This window comes from Arvicola amphibius, chromosome 15 (assembly GCF_903992535.2).
Source record: "Arvicola amphibius chromosome 15, mArvAmp1.2, whole genome shotgun sequence".
Classification (NCBI taxonomy): Eukaryota; Metazoa; Chordata; class Mammalia; order Rodentia; family Cricetidae; genus Arvicola; species Arvicola amphibius.
Window position 1 is genome coordinate 4,385,492 of NC_052061.1, and position 17,015 is coordinate 4,402,506.

At 46.1% G+C, this 17,015-nt stretch overlaps 1 protein-coding gene across 1 annotated transcript; it reads left to right on the plus strand.

The window, feature by feature from the left end:
- The first annotated feature begins 3,554 nt into the window (after positions 1-3,554).
- Cfap20 (cilia and flagella associated protein 20) lies at positions 3,555-16,774 on the plus strand. Its single transcript, XM_038313288.1, has 6 exons — positions 3,555-3,912; positions 12,861-12,940; positions 14,205-14,316; positions 14,850-15,038; positions 15,852-15,962; positions 16,346-16,774. The coding sequence occupies exons 1-6, from the start codon at positions 3,829-3,831 to the stop codon at positions 16,349-16,351; spliced, it is 582 nt and encodes a 193-aa protein (XP_038169216.1). The 5' UTR covers positions 3,555-3,828; the 3' UTR covers positions 16,352-16,774.
- Positions 16,775-17,015: the final 241 nt, after the last annotated feature.

Genomic DNA, 17,015 nt, shown 5'->3' on the forward strand with positions numbered 1-17,015 from the left:
TTTCAAGACAGGGTTTCTCTGTGTAACAGCCCTGGCTGTCCTGAAACTCACTCTGTACACCAGTCTGTCCTGGAACTCACAGAGATCTGCCTGCCTCTGCCTCCTGAGTGCTGGGATGAAAGGTGTGTGACCCCATGACCAACCTGAGAGACACTGTCTTTAAAAAAGCCTTCAAGAGCTAGTTCCAGGACAGTCAGGATTATTACTTACTGCAATTCAACACAGCACTGCAGGTGGTGGAGAACAGCCCCAAGATCTCAGGGTAGTGGACTTTTAAAGGGAAAAACTGCAAGCAGGTAGCACAAGCCTTAGCGTGTTGGGATTGGGTAAAAGTATACAACTTTGAATTCGTTGTTTGGGGTCACTTTGACCAAGACGGCACAGTTTTGGGGAAGGTTTATGACTTTGCTGGGCTGTATTCACACCCCCCCCCAGTTAGGTCCTGTCTAAAATGGAATTCTTTTTCAAAATGGAGTTTGTTCTGCTCCTTCAGTTTGTTTGCAGGTTTTTTGTTTGTTTGTTTGTTTTCTGTGCTTTAAAGCTCACCCTGAGAAAGAAAGACTCGGAGTTACACTGTGATTCTGAACACCCAGTGTATTCACCAGCTGCCTAATAAAGACTCTTTGTATTGGCTTGAACCCTCGCCTGAGCAGTCTTCTCTGGTGAATACCCGGCAACAGTGTGGTCATGTTGGAGGATGCATATCACTGGGGGTGAGCTTGAGGTTTCAAAAGCCTGTGTCAGGCTCTGTCTCATTCTCTCTCTGCCTGCTGCCTTGTGGATGAGGATGTAAGTTTAAGTTCTTTTTCTTCATTTTCTTTTCTTTTTTTTTATTTTGGTTTTTTTGAGACAAGTTTTCTCTGTGTAATAGCTCTAACTGTCCTAGAAATCATTTTGTAGACCAAGCTGGCCTCGAACTCACAGAGAGAGAGATCCACCTGCCTCTGCCTTCCGAATGCTGGGATTAAAGGTGTGCGCCACCACCACCTGGCTAGGATGTAAGTTCTTAGCTGCTTCTCCAGTGCCATGTCTGCTGTCACACTCACCAATAGGATGGATGTGGACTAACCCTTAGAAACTGTAAGCAAGTCCCCCAATTAAATGCTTTCTTTTCTAAGTTACCTCAGTCATGGTGGTCTCCTCACAGCAATAGAACAGTGACCAAGACAGGATCTCAAAATGATATACTAGATTCAAGGTGGGCCTTGACTCTGATGACAGGTGTCCTTATTAGAGGGGCCGAGGACACAAAGGCAGAGAAGGCAGCCATATGAAAATAGATATAGAGTTTATACTCCTGCTGCCACCAGCCAAGAAAATCCTCAGGCCAGGAAGGAATTTTCTTTTTTCTAACACCTTCAAAGGGAGGTAGCTGTGAAAAACTCCGATTTTGGACATCTCACCTCCAGAACCGTGAAAGAAGAGAGTTCTATTGTTTTGAGGCACCAAGGTTTTGAGCCTCTTAAAGGTGTGGTGTGTTCATAGGAAGCACTTGCAGGAGCATTGAGAGTGAATTTTTTTCCTTCTTCCAAGATAACCCTGGCTGTCCTGGAACTTGTTCTGTAGACCAGACTGGCCTCCAGCTCAGCAAACTACCCGCCACTGCCTCCGAGTGCTGGGATTAAAAAGGTGGGCTTCACCACCACCCTGCTGAAAGTGACATTCTAAGTGGAGGAAGGACCAGTCAGCCAGCCCAGCTGGAGTAGCTAGACTACGTGGACTCAAAGGGATGCAAGATGACCAAGGTGCTAGGGGACACCAGCAGAGGGTTCATGAGGAATGACTGACAGGCTGGACCAGGATGGTACGCATAGCTCAGAGTTTCAATTAAACCGGGGATATATTCGGCAAGAAGACCTGCAGTGAGAGAGAGGGAATTGAGACTGACCTCACTGGGGTTCTCTGCACAAGGAATCAAGTTGGTAACTCCTAAAACAGACAAGCCTACAGGGAGCAGATGTCCGCAGAAAAAAAAGATGCAGTTTTATGCATATGGTGCGATTATCTATATAGAAATCTCAACATAAGCAATAATTTTTCAAAATTCAACATTATAGCTCAAAAGACTTCATACATTGTTTTTTTGGCTTTTTTGTTTTATTTTGTTTTTGTTTGTCTGTGCAACAGCCTTGGCTGTCCTGGAACTCACTATGTAGACAAGGCTGACCTTGAACTCACAGAGATCCACCTGCCCCTGCCTCTTGAGTGCTGGGATTAAGGGTGTGCACCTGGCATTTTGTATAAGAACTTTAAACAGACCAGGCAGATATCCAGATATCATGTGAAAATAAATGACATATAACAAGTTTTATTTTTATACAGTAATTTATATACTGTATTTTTTCTTTATTTTTAATTAACCATTTATCTTTATTTTATGTATATTGGTGTTTTGCCTGCATGTGTGTCTGTATGAGGGCACTGGAGACCCTGGAACAAGGGTTTCAGACAGTTATAAGCTGTCATGTGGGTGCTGGGAATTGAACCCAAGTTCTCTGGAAGAGCAGCTGGTCCTCTTAACCACTGAGCCATCTCTTCAGCTCCCACTTACTGTATTTTATACAATAAAATTTATATATATATATATATACATATATATGTATATATATATGTATATATATATATTTACTGTTAGAAATTCTGCCTGGAGCGCTCAAAGCTTTGATGTGAGGACTGAGAAAGTTAATACAGGGTAAGTCATTTCGTACACCTGTCACACAGTGGTTTGTAACTATAGTGATCAAAATTGTTAAAATGTTTGCATTTGCACAAACTCTGTTGTGTGCCAGAACACACAACAGAAGCCTTGAATGCACAACGTACCACCGAGGAAGACGCTCAGAGGCAGGGGAAGTCTCCCACATTTGAGAGTTCCTTCTACTTGAAATACCACAGTTTATGTTTTTCCTAAAATGTCCCAGGACTTGACGCATTTTTTTTTAAAAAATCAGCTGTTGGTTCAACTCAACCAATCTAATTTTGTTTTTTATTAATTTCTGCTCTTATCTCAATGTTTAGACTTTCTTGCTTTCTATCCAATGCATTTAAGGCGATACGTTTCGCCCAGAATATTGCTTTGCCAGAATCTTTTTCACCGTGACCTGATAATTAAAGGTGATGATGTAAATAAGGCGTTCAGTACTCTCTGTGAGTCCTGGATGTCCTGGAGCTCGTTATGTAGACCAGGCTGGCCTCGAATTCAGAGCTCCTTCTGCCTTGCTGGGATTAAATAATGGCGCCATCACGCCAAGAAACATACGTCTGTCATTCACAGAAAGCCGCTTTCCTAACTCGGCCCGCCCTTCAGGGGCGGGACCTGTCGTGACCCCGCCCCCGACACGCCAGCCCGGTTCCCATGACGCTACGCTTCACTGTCAACACGTGCGGAGAACTCGTTGTCTCCTTCCGCTGTGAGGAACCAAGTCTGGACAGCGGCGGGGAGAGGAGGGAATAGTCCCTTGGCAACCAAGTTCCGCTCCCGCGGAGGCAGGAAGAGGCGGGCTTAAGGGCCGAAGAAACCGGAAGCCGCTCTTCCTGCGGCGGGACTGGGCGATGCGCCTCAGGGAGGCGGGCTCAGGAGTGCGGAGGGATCCGCGGCGGGCCACGGCAGGCTTGCGGCGCGGGCGGCAGTTGCTGTGGTTTCGGTGCTGAGGTGGCTCTGTGCGCGCTCAGGCTTGCGGATCCGCGTCGCGCCGCCGCTGCTTCCCGCCGTCAGTGGCTGCAGCTCAGCGTCCTTCTTTCGGACCGGCGGCCCCCCTCTCTCCTTCGCCGCTCGGTGCCGACTTCCAGTCCCGGGCCTAGGGCGGCTGCGGGGCCGCGGCTGGCGAGATGTTCAAGAACACGTTCCAGAGCGGCTTCCTCTCCATCCTCTACAGCATCGGCAGCAAGCCCCTGCAGATCTGGGACAAAAAGGTGAGCGGCCGGGCGGGGCGGAGCGTGGGCGGGACCGGCCCCGCAGCCCTCGCCGCCCCCGCGAGGGTGTGGCTGCCGAGCCTCGGCTTCCCGGTCGGTAGAATGGGTGCAGAGTGCCCACCGCCTAGCTGGAAAGGTGATGAAAAGGCATGCACGTGTTCGCCGGTGCCAGGCACCGTTTTGCTCTGTAGACGGAGGGCCCTTGTCCCAGACGTCCTGAGCAGAGGCGCAGCCACAACCGCCCGGGCCAAGCCAGACGTGTTCAGGTCTCATCCATTAGCTCCCTCCGTTTCGCTGAATGCTGACAGGCTAACCTTTGGAACCTGCCGCAAGCCCTCTGTGACTTGGAGTCTGTACTGTTCCTCCCCTACCGGCTTTCTCCATTGAGAAAACTGCACAATGATGATTGTCAGAGGCTTCTCAGGAGCCGTAAATTCGGACCCAGTGTCAAGCCTCCGTATTTTTTCCCAGGCCGCCTATAGAATGGATGGTATTTTCGCGTACCACATGAGTTGGTGGTCCTTCCTGGCCACTTTTGGAGATGTTAAGATCTAGCTGGATGTGAGTTGGTCTGCCTTATTATCTTGGCGTTTCATTTCTCGTGAAGATTCCCGGGGCAGTCAACTGTTTTGTTTTGTTTTGTTAATATATAAAGTGGGCACTCCGATGCAGAAGCAGGCGATTTAGGGAATATCTTTAGTTCTGCCCTCTTGGGGAGGGGGATGGAAGGAGGCGATGTACCTGGTAGATGTTCATAGAGATGGTATGTAGAATGGGCGAAGTAAGCCAAGTCTGTTGGTAGTGGAACTAGAACAATACAGTGCCTTTCCTTATTTGCAAAGGAGGACTTTGGGCCACACACACAGCGGTTGAGAGAGCACCTGCCTTGCCTTCCGCTTGTCACTGCCAGGCAGTTGTGTTCTGAGGACAGCTTTGAGGGAAGCATGTTTGGATTATCATGTCATTTGGTTAAGACAGTTGAGAGCTCCACAAGATCCTACCTGTGATCAGTGAACAGTGTAACCAAGTTTTCTCTTTCAGTTGATTCTGCCCATAGCTAGAGGTACATCAGGAGAACTGCATAGGAAGCAGACCCTTAACCCCCACCCCCATGCTCTTGAGCGTTGTTCACTTTGAAATTAAGCATCAGGAGTTCTTAAGTTAGACCTCTGCAAAGAAGCCAGAGTGGGTCCCCCTGGGAGGAGGGTGGATCACCAGCCTTGGTATCTTGACAGTTATGGCCAGAGGGTATGGAGAGAGCCGGCATGTGTGCTGCTTGAACTTGGGAACAGAGCTGTGTGAACTGTTGGTGTAAAGCAGTCAGAGCAGGTCCAGAGAATGGTGGGAGGGGAGTGGCAAAGCTTTTACCAGCTTTCATCCATTTAACACCCCCCTGACTTTGATCTGCGATGTGTTTTTTTTTTCCCCAACCATGGCTTTTTGACTAGTCAACATGTTTACACATGGCGTATGAAAGCAGAGTAACCATGGTGCGCTGTGTCCCTTAACAATGCCACTAGAGGTCCGATGGTACCCTGATGACATAAACACATATGAAGCATCGTTACAGCAGGATTGCACGGAGCAAATTAAACAGACGTCTGGGCGAAGAAAACTTCAGAGCATTCATTTTGAGCCAAATCGTTATAATATAAAATAAATGAATTACATGTTTTCAGCGCTTTATTTGGACTAAACACAAATATATACTATTTTGACTTTGGAGTCTCTGCACAGGGAGAATGCCTACTGGGTTTCTATCAAGAACAATCCTGAAAGATTAGGTGTAGCCTCTGCTTAGGCTTCTGAAATTAAAATAATGCAGTCATGGTCCTTTGCCTTTTCCACTCCCAAACTCTAGTGTGTCTCTGAGGAACCGAGGCCCAGGAGGCCGTCTGCCACCTGCTTACCTAGTTCTCCAGGCTTTCTCACCAGGCTCCCCTCTCCTCCTCAGTGGGGCTCCTGCTGCACCAAGTCCACTCTCTGCAACTAAAATTCTCTGCACTTGTTGCTGTCTGACCTTCACCCCAGGTCCACCCACATCGCCCCCAGTCTCTGGGTCACAGGTCAGAAAAGGTGGTGCCTCTGATGCTTGCCTTGACCCTGCAGCCTGAGTTAGTTTATTATCAATACAGAACCTCGGCTTCTTTCCTCTCACACTTGAATTTGGTTAAGATTTGGCTATACTAAGTTTCCTGAAAGAGATGCTTGTAGTACAGTTTTTAGACCAAGAGCATAGAAAAAAAATCAGCAGGTTGTTTAATGTTAAGTTCTGGAACCAACAAATCTTACATTAATTATCAAGGTTAAAGCTTGCTGGGCACAACTTTAATCAGGAGGCAGAAGCAGATGAATCTCTGTAAGTTCCCAGCCAGCCAGGGTGACACAATGAGATCTTGTCTCAAAAAACAAAAATATGTTAAAGAAGAAGAAGTGTTCCTCATCATACACATTGCCGCGTGCCTTTCCGTCCTCTTGGCTGCAGCACCGGAATCCCATGGGATGGTTTCTGGGTCCTGCTCTCGTCCTTCCTCCCTCTCACCTGCTCCTCTCAGCTGCTGCTCTTTCTGTTTCCATAGGCACTGTGACTTAGCAGAGTCTGTTGATGTTGAATAGTCATGATGACTGGGTCCCCTTCCTCTTCTTAAGGGTGAAGAAAAATCCCTCTCCAGAATTTAAATAAATTATTATGTGTGTTTGTGCGCGTGCACACGTGTGTGTGATCATGTCTGTGCCCATGGAGGTCAAAGGACAACTTTTAGGGGTCAGTTTTTTTTTCTTTCACCACAGGGGTCCAAGAACTGAACTCAGGACATCAGGCACGGCTGCAAGGGTGTTCTGCTGCCACTGTGCTGGCCCTAGACCCTAACTTTTAATTTGGCAAACCTTGCTGGTGAATGTTAAATCATCCCATGAATGGAACTGAGTGCCTTTAAATAGAGTAGAATAATCTTCCCTTTCCCAAGGTCAGTCTTTATTTTAACGATTGCTGGCTTTCACTGTAACTGGCTGAAAACACAGTGAGTTCTGGTTAGTTTCAAGAAGCGGCGCCCTTTCAAGAAACACTCTAAGCTAGGAGGTGGTTGTGTACACCTTCAATCCCAGACTCAGAAGGCAGAGGCCAGCCTGCTCTACAGAGTGAGTTCCGACTGCCTGCCTGCTGTGTAAGTAATCCTAAAAAGATCTGCAGGTGGAGAATAGCCCAAGAGCCTGAGCTATGACCACAGTTTCCCACAGAGGGCTCCCTCCGCCTGTTTTTTGACTTGGAGTCAGACCCTGGCCTTAGGCAGACACTTTCCTGCTGCAGTGGCCTGCTCTCTGGGCTTAATGTAAATTGGGACATGTGTCATGAAGAGGACATGCCAGATGGCTGAGGGTTCAGCTGCCTGCCGGGAGGAGTGAGTGGAGCCAGAAAATGAAAGTGGGGGGAGGGAGTGGGAATGGTACAGCTAATATGTTATTTTTGAATCATGCAGCAGAGTTGTGGACATTGGCCAGCTTCCTCCTATCCCTTTAGTATTATTTTTCCCTCATCTTGACCCTCCTCCCTGGGGCTTACACTGAGAAGGGGAGAGAAAAATCAGTGTTCTTTATTTGTTGCCCAGCAACCATGAAAAGCCTGGGAGAAGAACTGGGAGATGAGCTTAAAGTTTGTTCCCTTGGTGTCTGTAGTACTGAAGATCATTCTCTTTTATAATTGCCAGTAACTTGGATTCAAAAGCCCCACATACTCCATGTGTAGGATGACAGGGCTGAGGTGGGGTCAGGGTTCACAGGAATGATTAAGAATAAAATGAAATCATGTTTACATATATCATTATGAAATCCATTTTTTTTTCCTTTTTGAGTGTTTATGGGTACTATATGTACATGCATGTGTTCTGGAGTTTATGTGCTGATGTGTTTGCTTGTGGAGGCTAGAGGTGGACATTGGATGTCTGCTAAGCTGGCTAACCAGGAAACCCAGGGATCTGCCTGTCTGCCCACCCCAACCCCCTCCACTGGGATTATAAGCAGTGCATTGCCACGGCCAGCTTGTTTTTTTTTCCCTGTTTTTTTTTTTTTTTTCAAGACAGAGTTTTTCTCTGTAGCCTTAGCGTCCTGGAGCTTGCTCTGTAGACCAGGCTGGTCTCAAACTCATAGAGATCCACTCCTCTGCCTCCCAAGTGCTGAGATTAAAGGTATTCATCACCAAGACGGGCCACGCCCCGCTTTTATGTGGGTACTGGGAATCCAAACTCAGGTCTTCATACAAGGTAAGGTTTTCACAGTGTAGCCCAGGCTACCCTAGAATTACAAAGCCTGAGGTAGCCACAAATGTGTAATAATCTCCCTGCCTCAGTCTGCTGAGTGCTAAGATTACAGGCATTAGCCACTGTGCCTGGTTAAACCTGTTGCTTTGCATGCTGATGTTAGTTTTTTTATTGCTATGACAACTAAAGGTAAGAAATTTATCTATCTATCTATTTATTTATTTATTTTGGCTCTTTATTTATTTATTTATTTATTTATTTATTATGTATACAATATTCTCTCTGTGTGTATGCCTGCAGGCCAGAAGAGGGCACCAGACCCCATTACAGATGGTTGTGAGCCACCATGTGGTTGCTGGGAATTGAACTCAGTAGGCAATGCTCTTAACCTCTGAGCCATCTCTCCAGCCCCCTTGGCTCTTTATTTAAGAAGGAGTTAGTTCATAGTGAGGAGAGAGGAGGCATGGTCAAGTTCATGGTAGCAGGAACATGCAACTAGGACTTCTCCACATTTGTGACGAGCAGGAATCAGAGCTTAGGGAATTTTGACACTAATCTTAAATTCATTTTTTCCCTTTTTATTCAATGATGGAGTCAGAGTAGAAGATGGATTGGTGCCACCCACTTTCAGAGTGGGTCTTCACTCCTCATTTAAACTTCTCTGGAAGCTCCGGGGTGGGCATCCAGAGGTGCATCTCCATCAGTGTCTTTAAAGATTGAAGGGTGTGGGCTGGAGAGATGGCTCAGTGGTTAAGAGCACCGCCTGCTCTTCCAAAGGTCCTGAGTTCAATTCCCAGCAACCACATGGTGGCTCACAACCATCTGTAATGAGATCTGGCGGGCGGGCATACATGGAGGCAGAACGTTGTATACATAATAAATAAATAAATCTTTAAAAAAAAAAAAAAAAAAAGATTGAAGGGTGTGTGTGTGTCCATGTGCACTTGCCAGATTGTGTTTATGTTTACCAAGTGAGTGCAGGTACCTTGAGAGGCTGGAAGAGCAGATCTGATCCCCTAGAACTAAGTAACCCATGAGTGACGTATGAATGCTGGGCACAAAACCTGGGTACTCTGCTAGAGCAGCTGGTGGTCTTAACCGCTAAGTCATCTCTTTGGCTCATATTTTTAAGTCTTAGTAAAAGATAATAAAGCGAAAAAATACTCATAGGCCACAGGGATTGTGAGAGCATATCATGGATGACAGGATTGACGAAGCAGTCGCACTAATTAGAGGAAGAATGAAGTGACATCTGCTTCCACGTGTCAGCAAATGCATTTATGTTCATCCGAAGGCCAGGCCTGCCCAGTGAACCCTGAGCTAAGGAAAGGAAGTTGACACTTGGTGGGGGGAGCGACAAGCATCCTACCTCTTGTGTTTATGAGAAGCTGCTCAGAGGGTGGGCTTACTTCCTGGAAGGCCTGGACAATCAAAGGCGGTGACAGCTTGTCTTTGTTTTGCTTTGTTTTTGTTGGAGACAGGGTCTTACTGTATATAGCCCTGGCTAGCCTGAAATTTGCTGTGTACACCAGGCTAGCTTCAAAACTTAACTGAGCTCCTCCTAGTTTCCAAGTGCCAGGTTTACAGGCATGCACTACCACACCCCAGCTTAGTCTGTATAATTTAATGTAGTCATTTCCAGAGGGGAGAGGTTGGAAACCTTGCCCCAAGAACCACTCCCTTGTTTCAGAGCCTTAGAGAAGAGACTTGGGGAGTCTCCTGTCCTTGAGTGCTCATATCCCCGAATCATCATCTGCACATCACTCCTTTTTCCCAGGGAGTTTGGATTTGCAGACCTTTGAAAGGGACCTTAAAAGGGGGAGATTGTAACTCACTAACAAATCGGGTTGGCTTGCCTCTAGCTGAAGAGGGCCTAGGGATACAGTCTAGCTCCCTCTGTCCCTCTGCATGCTTTGGGAGGCATTGTTCCCTTTGTAAGGACTTGAGTGGGTCAGATTTGCAAGCTGTAAACTTAGAGAAGGGCATAAGGCCAATTTCCTTCTAGTTCTTCCCTATGAGATCTGGCTCATTTTCTGAGCAGGGGAGACCTCTTGTTGACTCTGGACAGAAAGCTTTTTGGAAATGTTAAGATTGACTCCATGATTTGAAACAGTGTTAGATAAATAGCAACATGTTGCCTTTTAGCAATAGTAGACTTGAGGCCCTAATTACTTATTAGTTCCTTGGATTCCTCTGCCCTTAAGAAGAAATGTTTATGTTGTTCCTTGAATTCCCGTCCCCTTAAGAAGAAATGTTTATGTTGTTGAGAATAACTAGTGATATGTTGTAAAATTAATATTCCATCTTGTTGGAGTGCTACCAGCTCTTATCACCGCATTATTTGGAAATAATTTCCTGATAGATTCCTCCTTCAAGAAGTTGCCTGGTTTTCCACAGAAAATAAAGGAGAAAAATTGCTGCTTTGGTAGGGAGCGCTGGAGAAGGAGGTGGGCAGTGCTGGCATGTTCTGCACAGACTTGAGCCTTTGTGCTCTTAATCTCTGTTGGAAAGTGTCCCAGAATTCAAAGCAGGAGGGCATTGACTGTGGCCAGCTTTGTTTGAGAAGCTTTTCAATGTGACATTTGTGTCTTGACAACCCAAGAACTGCTCCGTTGGCAGAGATGAGAGGCCCAGCTAGCCCAACGTTCTGTGCCTGGAAATGGCACCAAAGGGTGTCTTATTAGAAACGTTTTCACGCCACTAGCTTCACGTCCTTTGTGACGCTCCCGTGATCCTCCAGCTTCCTATAATAGTCCATGGTCGATATGTTATCCAGGAATGTTCAGAGCCCTCCTTGAACCTATTCAGATGCCAGCTCTTAGGGTGACAGATTCCAGAGTCAGCACATATTTGAACGCTTAGCTTATGCCTCCCAGACCTGAGCACCGAAGAAGATCTGAAGGCTGTGTGGGATTTGATCCTGCTCTTGGCTGCTTCACAGACAAGACCACGACAGTTGTAGAACAAGGTGGGCAGTGGTTCCAGGTGTTGCCTGGGGAACACCACACACAGTCAGGGCTGTTCGGACTCAGTGACAACACACAGAAGCTGATGGGAAAGCACAGAGCTGTGTTGAAAAGTATGGTGGATTAAGCCTTGTCATTGGCTGCCAGCTCACAAAGACTTAATTATGAAAGCTCAGCCTTAGCTTGGGCTTGCCCCACTAGCTCTCTAACTTAAATTAACTGATTTATATTAATCTACATTTGGCTTTGTGGCTTTTTACCTTTCTTTCATTCTGTATGTCCCCATCCCCTCCTTGGCACCTCCTTTGTGCCTCCCTTATCTTCTACTTCCTTTCTCTGCCTGAAAGTCCCACTATACCTCCTGCCTAATTGTTGGCTGTTCAGCTCTTTATTAAGCCCGTCACAGCAGTAGATCGCCACACATGTACAAATATCCCACAGCAGTATTGTCAGACCCATGATGCTCTCTCCCTATATGTAAATGTAGTGAAAAATAAAATTGTAATCAGCAGGCTGATTAATGAACAAGGAGCTTTAGTCAGTGAGGTTTAGTCATTCATTATGAAGCCAGCACTCACTTTTGTCATACCCAGAAGACACGTTTTTCTTTTTCCTGTAGCCTCTTCCACACCTGTTGATCGTTTCCACGTTAGAACATCCAGCTCTGTGTCTCCTGTGCATATTAGCTGCTTCCAGGTTTAGTGCTCAGAGATGCTTGTTCCTAATTATTTTGAGAAAGGGAATTAATATTTAATGTGGGTTTCTCACATCTGTGTTATATGTAGTCTGTATGTCTGTATATATATGAAGTGCTAAATTATGCCATTTAGACAACATGAGCCAGGAAAGTGAAGCAGAAAAGAAAGAGATCGCTTGACTGAAAATGGAGATGCCTGTCCGTGGTATGGAAAGGACCTGACCTCATACTTGAGAAAAGCGTAAAAGTATATAAAAGAAGATAAAGGATAAATAGGAGTAAACTCAAGGGACACACACATATACACACATTTCCTTTGAGACAAGGTCTCGATGTAGCCCAGGCTGGCCTGTAATTCAGAGCAATCTCCTGCCTTAGCTTTCTAGTAGTTAGATTTAAGGTGTGTGCCCACAGGCAAGGCTGGGGTATTGCTTTCCTCTTCACCTGCTACCTTCCTTCTTAGAGACCTTTTGTTGTTTTTTAGTTTCGAGGCAGAGTTTCTTTACATAGCCCTGGCTGTCTTGGAATTCACTATATAGACCAGGCTGGCCTCAGACTCACAGAGATCCACCTGCCTCTGCCTCTGAAGCACTGGGATTAAAGGTGTGCGTCCCCATGCCCAGCTGACAGTAATTTATCAGTCTTTGTGGACAGAGAAGCTGTGGTTGGTGGAAGGTCTAGGCAGCCCAGGCTCCTACTTAGGACCTCCCAGCCACACAGTCCTTGGTGCCACATTCATAGCTGAGAATGGCACTCTTACTACTTTGCCTGAGTTTACATTGCTTCTGGGGGAGCTGGATAAGAATAGATGGACTTTGTTGTTATAGAGAGTGTTAGCCGAGTCTGAATCAGGAAGGAATTTATTCCAAATGGCAAGTAGAGGGATCCATACTCCCTTATGCATAGGCTTTGACATGCTGTTGCCAACTGTGCCTTGGGCCACTCTTCCTCTAATGGGCTCATTCAACCCTCAGAGTTTGTATAAGGCTGTTGTCAAATACTGTTAACACTTGACTATTTTCTTCCTTATAGGTACGGAATGGCCACATCAAAAGAATCACGGACAATGACATCCAGTCCCTGGTGCTAGAGATTGAAGGAACAAATGTCAGGTAGATCACCAGCTCTGTTCTGTAGACTGCTGCAACGGGAGGGCAGTGTGCTGCAGTGTTAGCAGAATCAGGCTGTCTGTGGATCCCCTCACCACTGACAGCTGATCTCAGGCAGCTTACCTGATCTCCGGCTTTAGCTTCCTTATCCTGCAAAATGTGGTTGTTTTCCTGTAGGTTCGTGTGAAGAGTAAATATGGCACTTAGACCCGTGTCCCGCATAGAGAGCAGCTAGCTGTGTCACTCCTGTTCACCCAGAGTATAGGAGCGTGCTCTGATCACCCAGTTGTGGCCGTTACGGTTTTTAAAACCCCAGAGTTTTTCTGTTCTTTCTATCATCATATTTACCTTAAAATTAAAGTCTTCTTTTACCGGTAGAACTTCCCAGACCTCTGTGTTTTTCAAGACAAGGTTTCTCTGTGTAACAGTTCTAGATGACCTAGAACTAGCTCTTATAGACCAGGCGGGCCTAACTCACAGACATCGGCCGCCTCTGCCTCCCAAGTGCTGGGATTAAAGGTGTGTGCCTCCACCACCCAGCCATAATAATTTTTTTTTTTTTTTTTGGTTTTTCGAGACAGGGTTTCTCTGTAGCTTTGGAGTGTCAGTCCAAGGCTTTGGTTTTTAGATACTTTATTGTTAGTCTCAACTTTTGTTTGGGTGGGTTTGCGTTTTTTGTTTGTTTGCTTTGTTTTGATCTTTTGGTGGAGGGGGTTCAAGACAGGTTCTCATTATGTAGCCCTGGCTATCCTAGAACTCATTATGTAGACCAGGCTGGCCTCAAACTCACAAAGCTCTGCCTCCCACAAGCTGGGATTTAAAAGTGTGCACCCACCACCGCCTGGCTGGATTTGTTTTTTTTAAAGACATGATCTTTTTATGTTACCCAAGCTGGCCTTGCTCTCCTGGCCGCTTAACAGTCTGGCGGATTTACTACAATTGACATAACTTTTATTTTGTTTATTTTGTATGTGTATATGGGGAAGGAGGGATCATGCTCATGCCATGGTGTGCATTTGGAGGTCATGTGGGTCCCAGGGAGCAAACTGGTCCTAAGGTTTGACATCAAGTACCTTTACTCACTGATGCGTCTTGCCAGCCCTGGCATTTTTTAAAGCGTTCACTAACTGAACTTTTGAGGGGGTCACTAGATGACAGAGCTGAGACCTTTAGGTTGCTTTTGAGTTTTTACTCTTGGATCATGTGTTATTGTACACACTGCAAAGGAAGAAAGACAAGTGACCATCCCTGGTGTTTCTGCTGACAGCACCACATACATCACATGCCCTGCAGACCCCAAGAAGACACTGGGGATTAAACTGCCTTTCCTCGTCATGATCATCAAAAACCTGAAGAAGTATTTTACGTTTGAAGTCCAGGTGAGTGTGTTGGAGAACCAGGCGGTAAGAATGCACGTTAACCTTTGGTGTGTGCTCTTTCCTGCCTCTGCTAAAGCCAGTGCAGCTCTCTCTCATGAGGGTATAAATTTGGTGTTCAAAACCAAAGATTTAATGTGAGAATTCTAAAGAAACAGCACCCAGAAAATCTAATCAATGGCTACAAGAGTTCAAAGCTTAAAGATTCACATGTACATTCGGGGAATAACTATTTAATATTGAGTTATTGCTTCTGTTTTAGTATTTTTGAGCTTTTAGAGGGAAGAAATATGAAGTCATTCTATGGTCTGAAAGCCTGCTGGCTGTGTCATATGTCATTGCAGCTGCTGTTGTCTTGACAACAGATAAGATAAACTTCCGGGCCATCTGTGAACAGCTATGACCTGTCTCTGGCCTGTTTATTGTCCCTGGGGTTTGGCCTTGGGAACAGGCTGTGGAGGCTCAGATTCTTGTCTTAAGGACTTTTCTGAGCCTGAGAACATGGAGACAGTGTGGCCCTCCTCTGCGTGCTGCAGGTATTAGATGATAAAAACGTCCGCCGGCGGTTTCGAGCGAGCAACTACCAGAGCACCACCCGCGTCAAGCCTTTCATCTGTACCATGCCCATGCGGCTGGATGACGGCTGGAACCAGATTCAGTTCAACTTGTCGGATTTCACCCGGCGGGCGTACGGCACGAACTACATCGAGACCCTGAGAGTGCAGGTACTTCGCCTTGCACACATGGAGTTCCACCAGGGGCTTTAGGACACACTCTGGCTGGCTGGCTGATGGCACATGTGGCAGGGTCATGTGGGGCTTCTAGCCAAAGTTCCTGTTGAGGGTTTTGGCCTTCAGAAGGGCCAGAAAACATTTTTGAGGTCTACTCAAACAAGGTAAATTCAGCAATCAATCATCTTTTTTTTTCCCCTAAATTTTTTTTTTTTTTTTAGATTTATTTTATGTGTGTGCGTGTTTTGCCTGTAAGTTACGTCTGTGTACCATGTTCATGCTTTGTGCCCTAGAAGGCCAGAAAAGGCTCTTGGATTCCAGAAATTGGAGTTAGGGATGGTTGTGAGCTACCTATTGTATGGGGGTACTAGGAACTGAACCTGGGCTCTTTGCAAGAGCAACAAGTGTTCTTACCACTGAGCCAACTCTCCAGCCCCCTTGAATATTTTTAGATTATTTTGTGTATATGAATATTTGTCCTGCATGTATATATGTGCACCACATGTATACCTGGTATCTGATGAGGTCATCAGATCCCCTAGAACTGGAGTTAACAGATGGATGTGAGCCGTGGTGTGGGTGCTGGGAACTGAACCCAGGTCTTCTCTTTTCAGGAACAGTAAGTCATCTTAACCAGTGATCATCTCTCAGCCCCTCAGTCCCTCGCTTATTAGCATCTACCCCGAAGCAAAGCCAATTTCCTAACGAAGATGTAGTTTTGGGAGTGCCATGAGAGGGTTTTTGGGAGAATCAGGCAAAGAGGAAACAGTTGTATTTAGCCTGTCAAAATGAGTCTTGCCTCCACAGATCCATGCAAACTGTCGTATCCGAAGGGTTTACTTCTCAGACAGACTCTACTCAGAAGACGAGCTGCCAGCAGAGTTCAAACTGTATCTCCCAGTTCAGAACAAGGCCAAAGTAAGACATCCTTCCTTAAGGAAGCCAAGGGTGGGGAGCCATGACCTGGGAGATCCCCTTGGCTGAGCTCTCCCTCCAGCATAGCAGCACCAAGCTAGGATGAACTGAGGCCTGTTCTGTGGCTGCTGCTTCCCCATTGCAGTGTCCGCCCCCCTCAGGCCTTCCTGTTTCCTGCTCACGGGTCTTCTTGGAAGAATGCCCTCCATCTGATTCTTTGTCAGCCTCAAAGGCTAACAAGCAGGCAGTGTACAATTGTGGACACTTCCCATGCATGCCTGTTCAGCCACGCTTGCATCCACTCGGGCATCAGAGACAGGGCCTGGTGGTATTGCGCTTCAGTTTCCTAGTAACTGACACTGCTCTTTTCTGCTTTTCTCCTTCAGCAATAACTGAACGGCAGCTAAGGGGGACAGACTCTGGACGTGACTCTTAGTTAAGAAAAAAACTACATGGAGACAGTGTAGAAACATTTCAATAATCCACTGTGCTGTGGCTCATTTACGACTTCACGTCTTTGTCATGGACACCAGTGACCATGCCACAGTTCTGTTACTTGCATTCTAAGTTCAGTGGGGGAAGGCAGAGCTTTGAGTGACACACCACTGCTGGGGTTTCCTGTGCTGCCTGCCCTGGCCTGGGAGAGACACACTCACAACAGAAGCACGGAGTTAAAGACGTCCTACAAGGCAGACTCAGACCAATATTTCTTCCTACAGTTTATTCTTTCTTTTATATATTATCTAAATATATGTATATGTTGTGTAATGTGCATAATCTGGAAACGAATAAAATGCTATATTCTTGGTTTGTAAGTTTGTTTCTACTTTACTTTTTGGTGGTTATGTTTTCTTTTTTGCTAATGACAGAAGAGCCATTTGCATGCAGTATAAGACAGGCCTGTATATGTACTGACTGAAGCAATAACTCTAGATGAGCTAATAACAAAGACTACAGCCAGGATGTCGCCAACAGAGTCCTCTTAGTAGGGGAGGCGGGGTGGATTGTAAATTGAGTTTAATACAAAATGGCATCTAATGTAAGTTGCTCTTACAC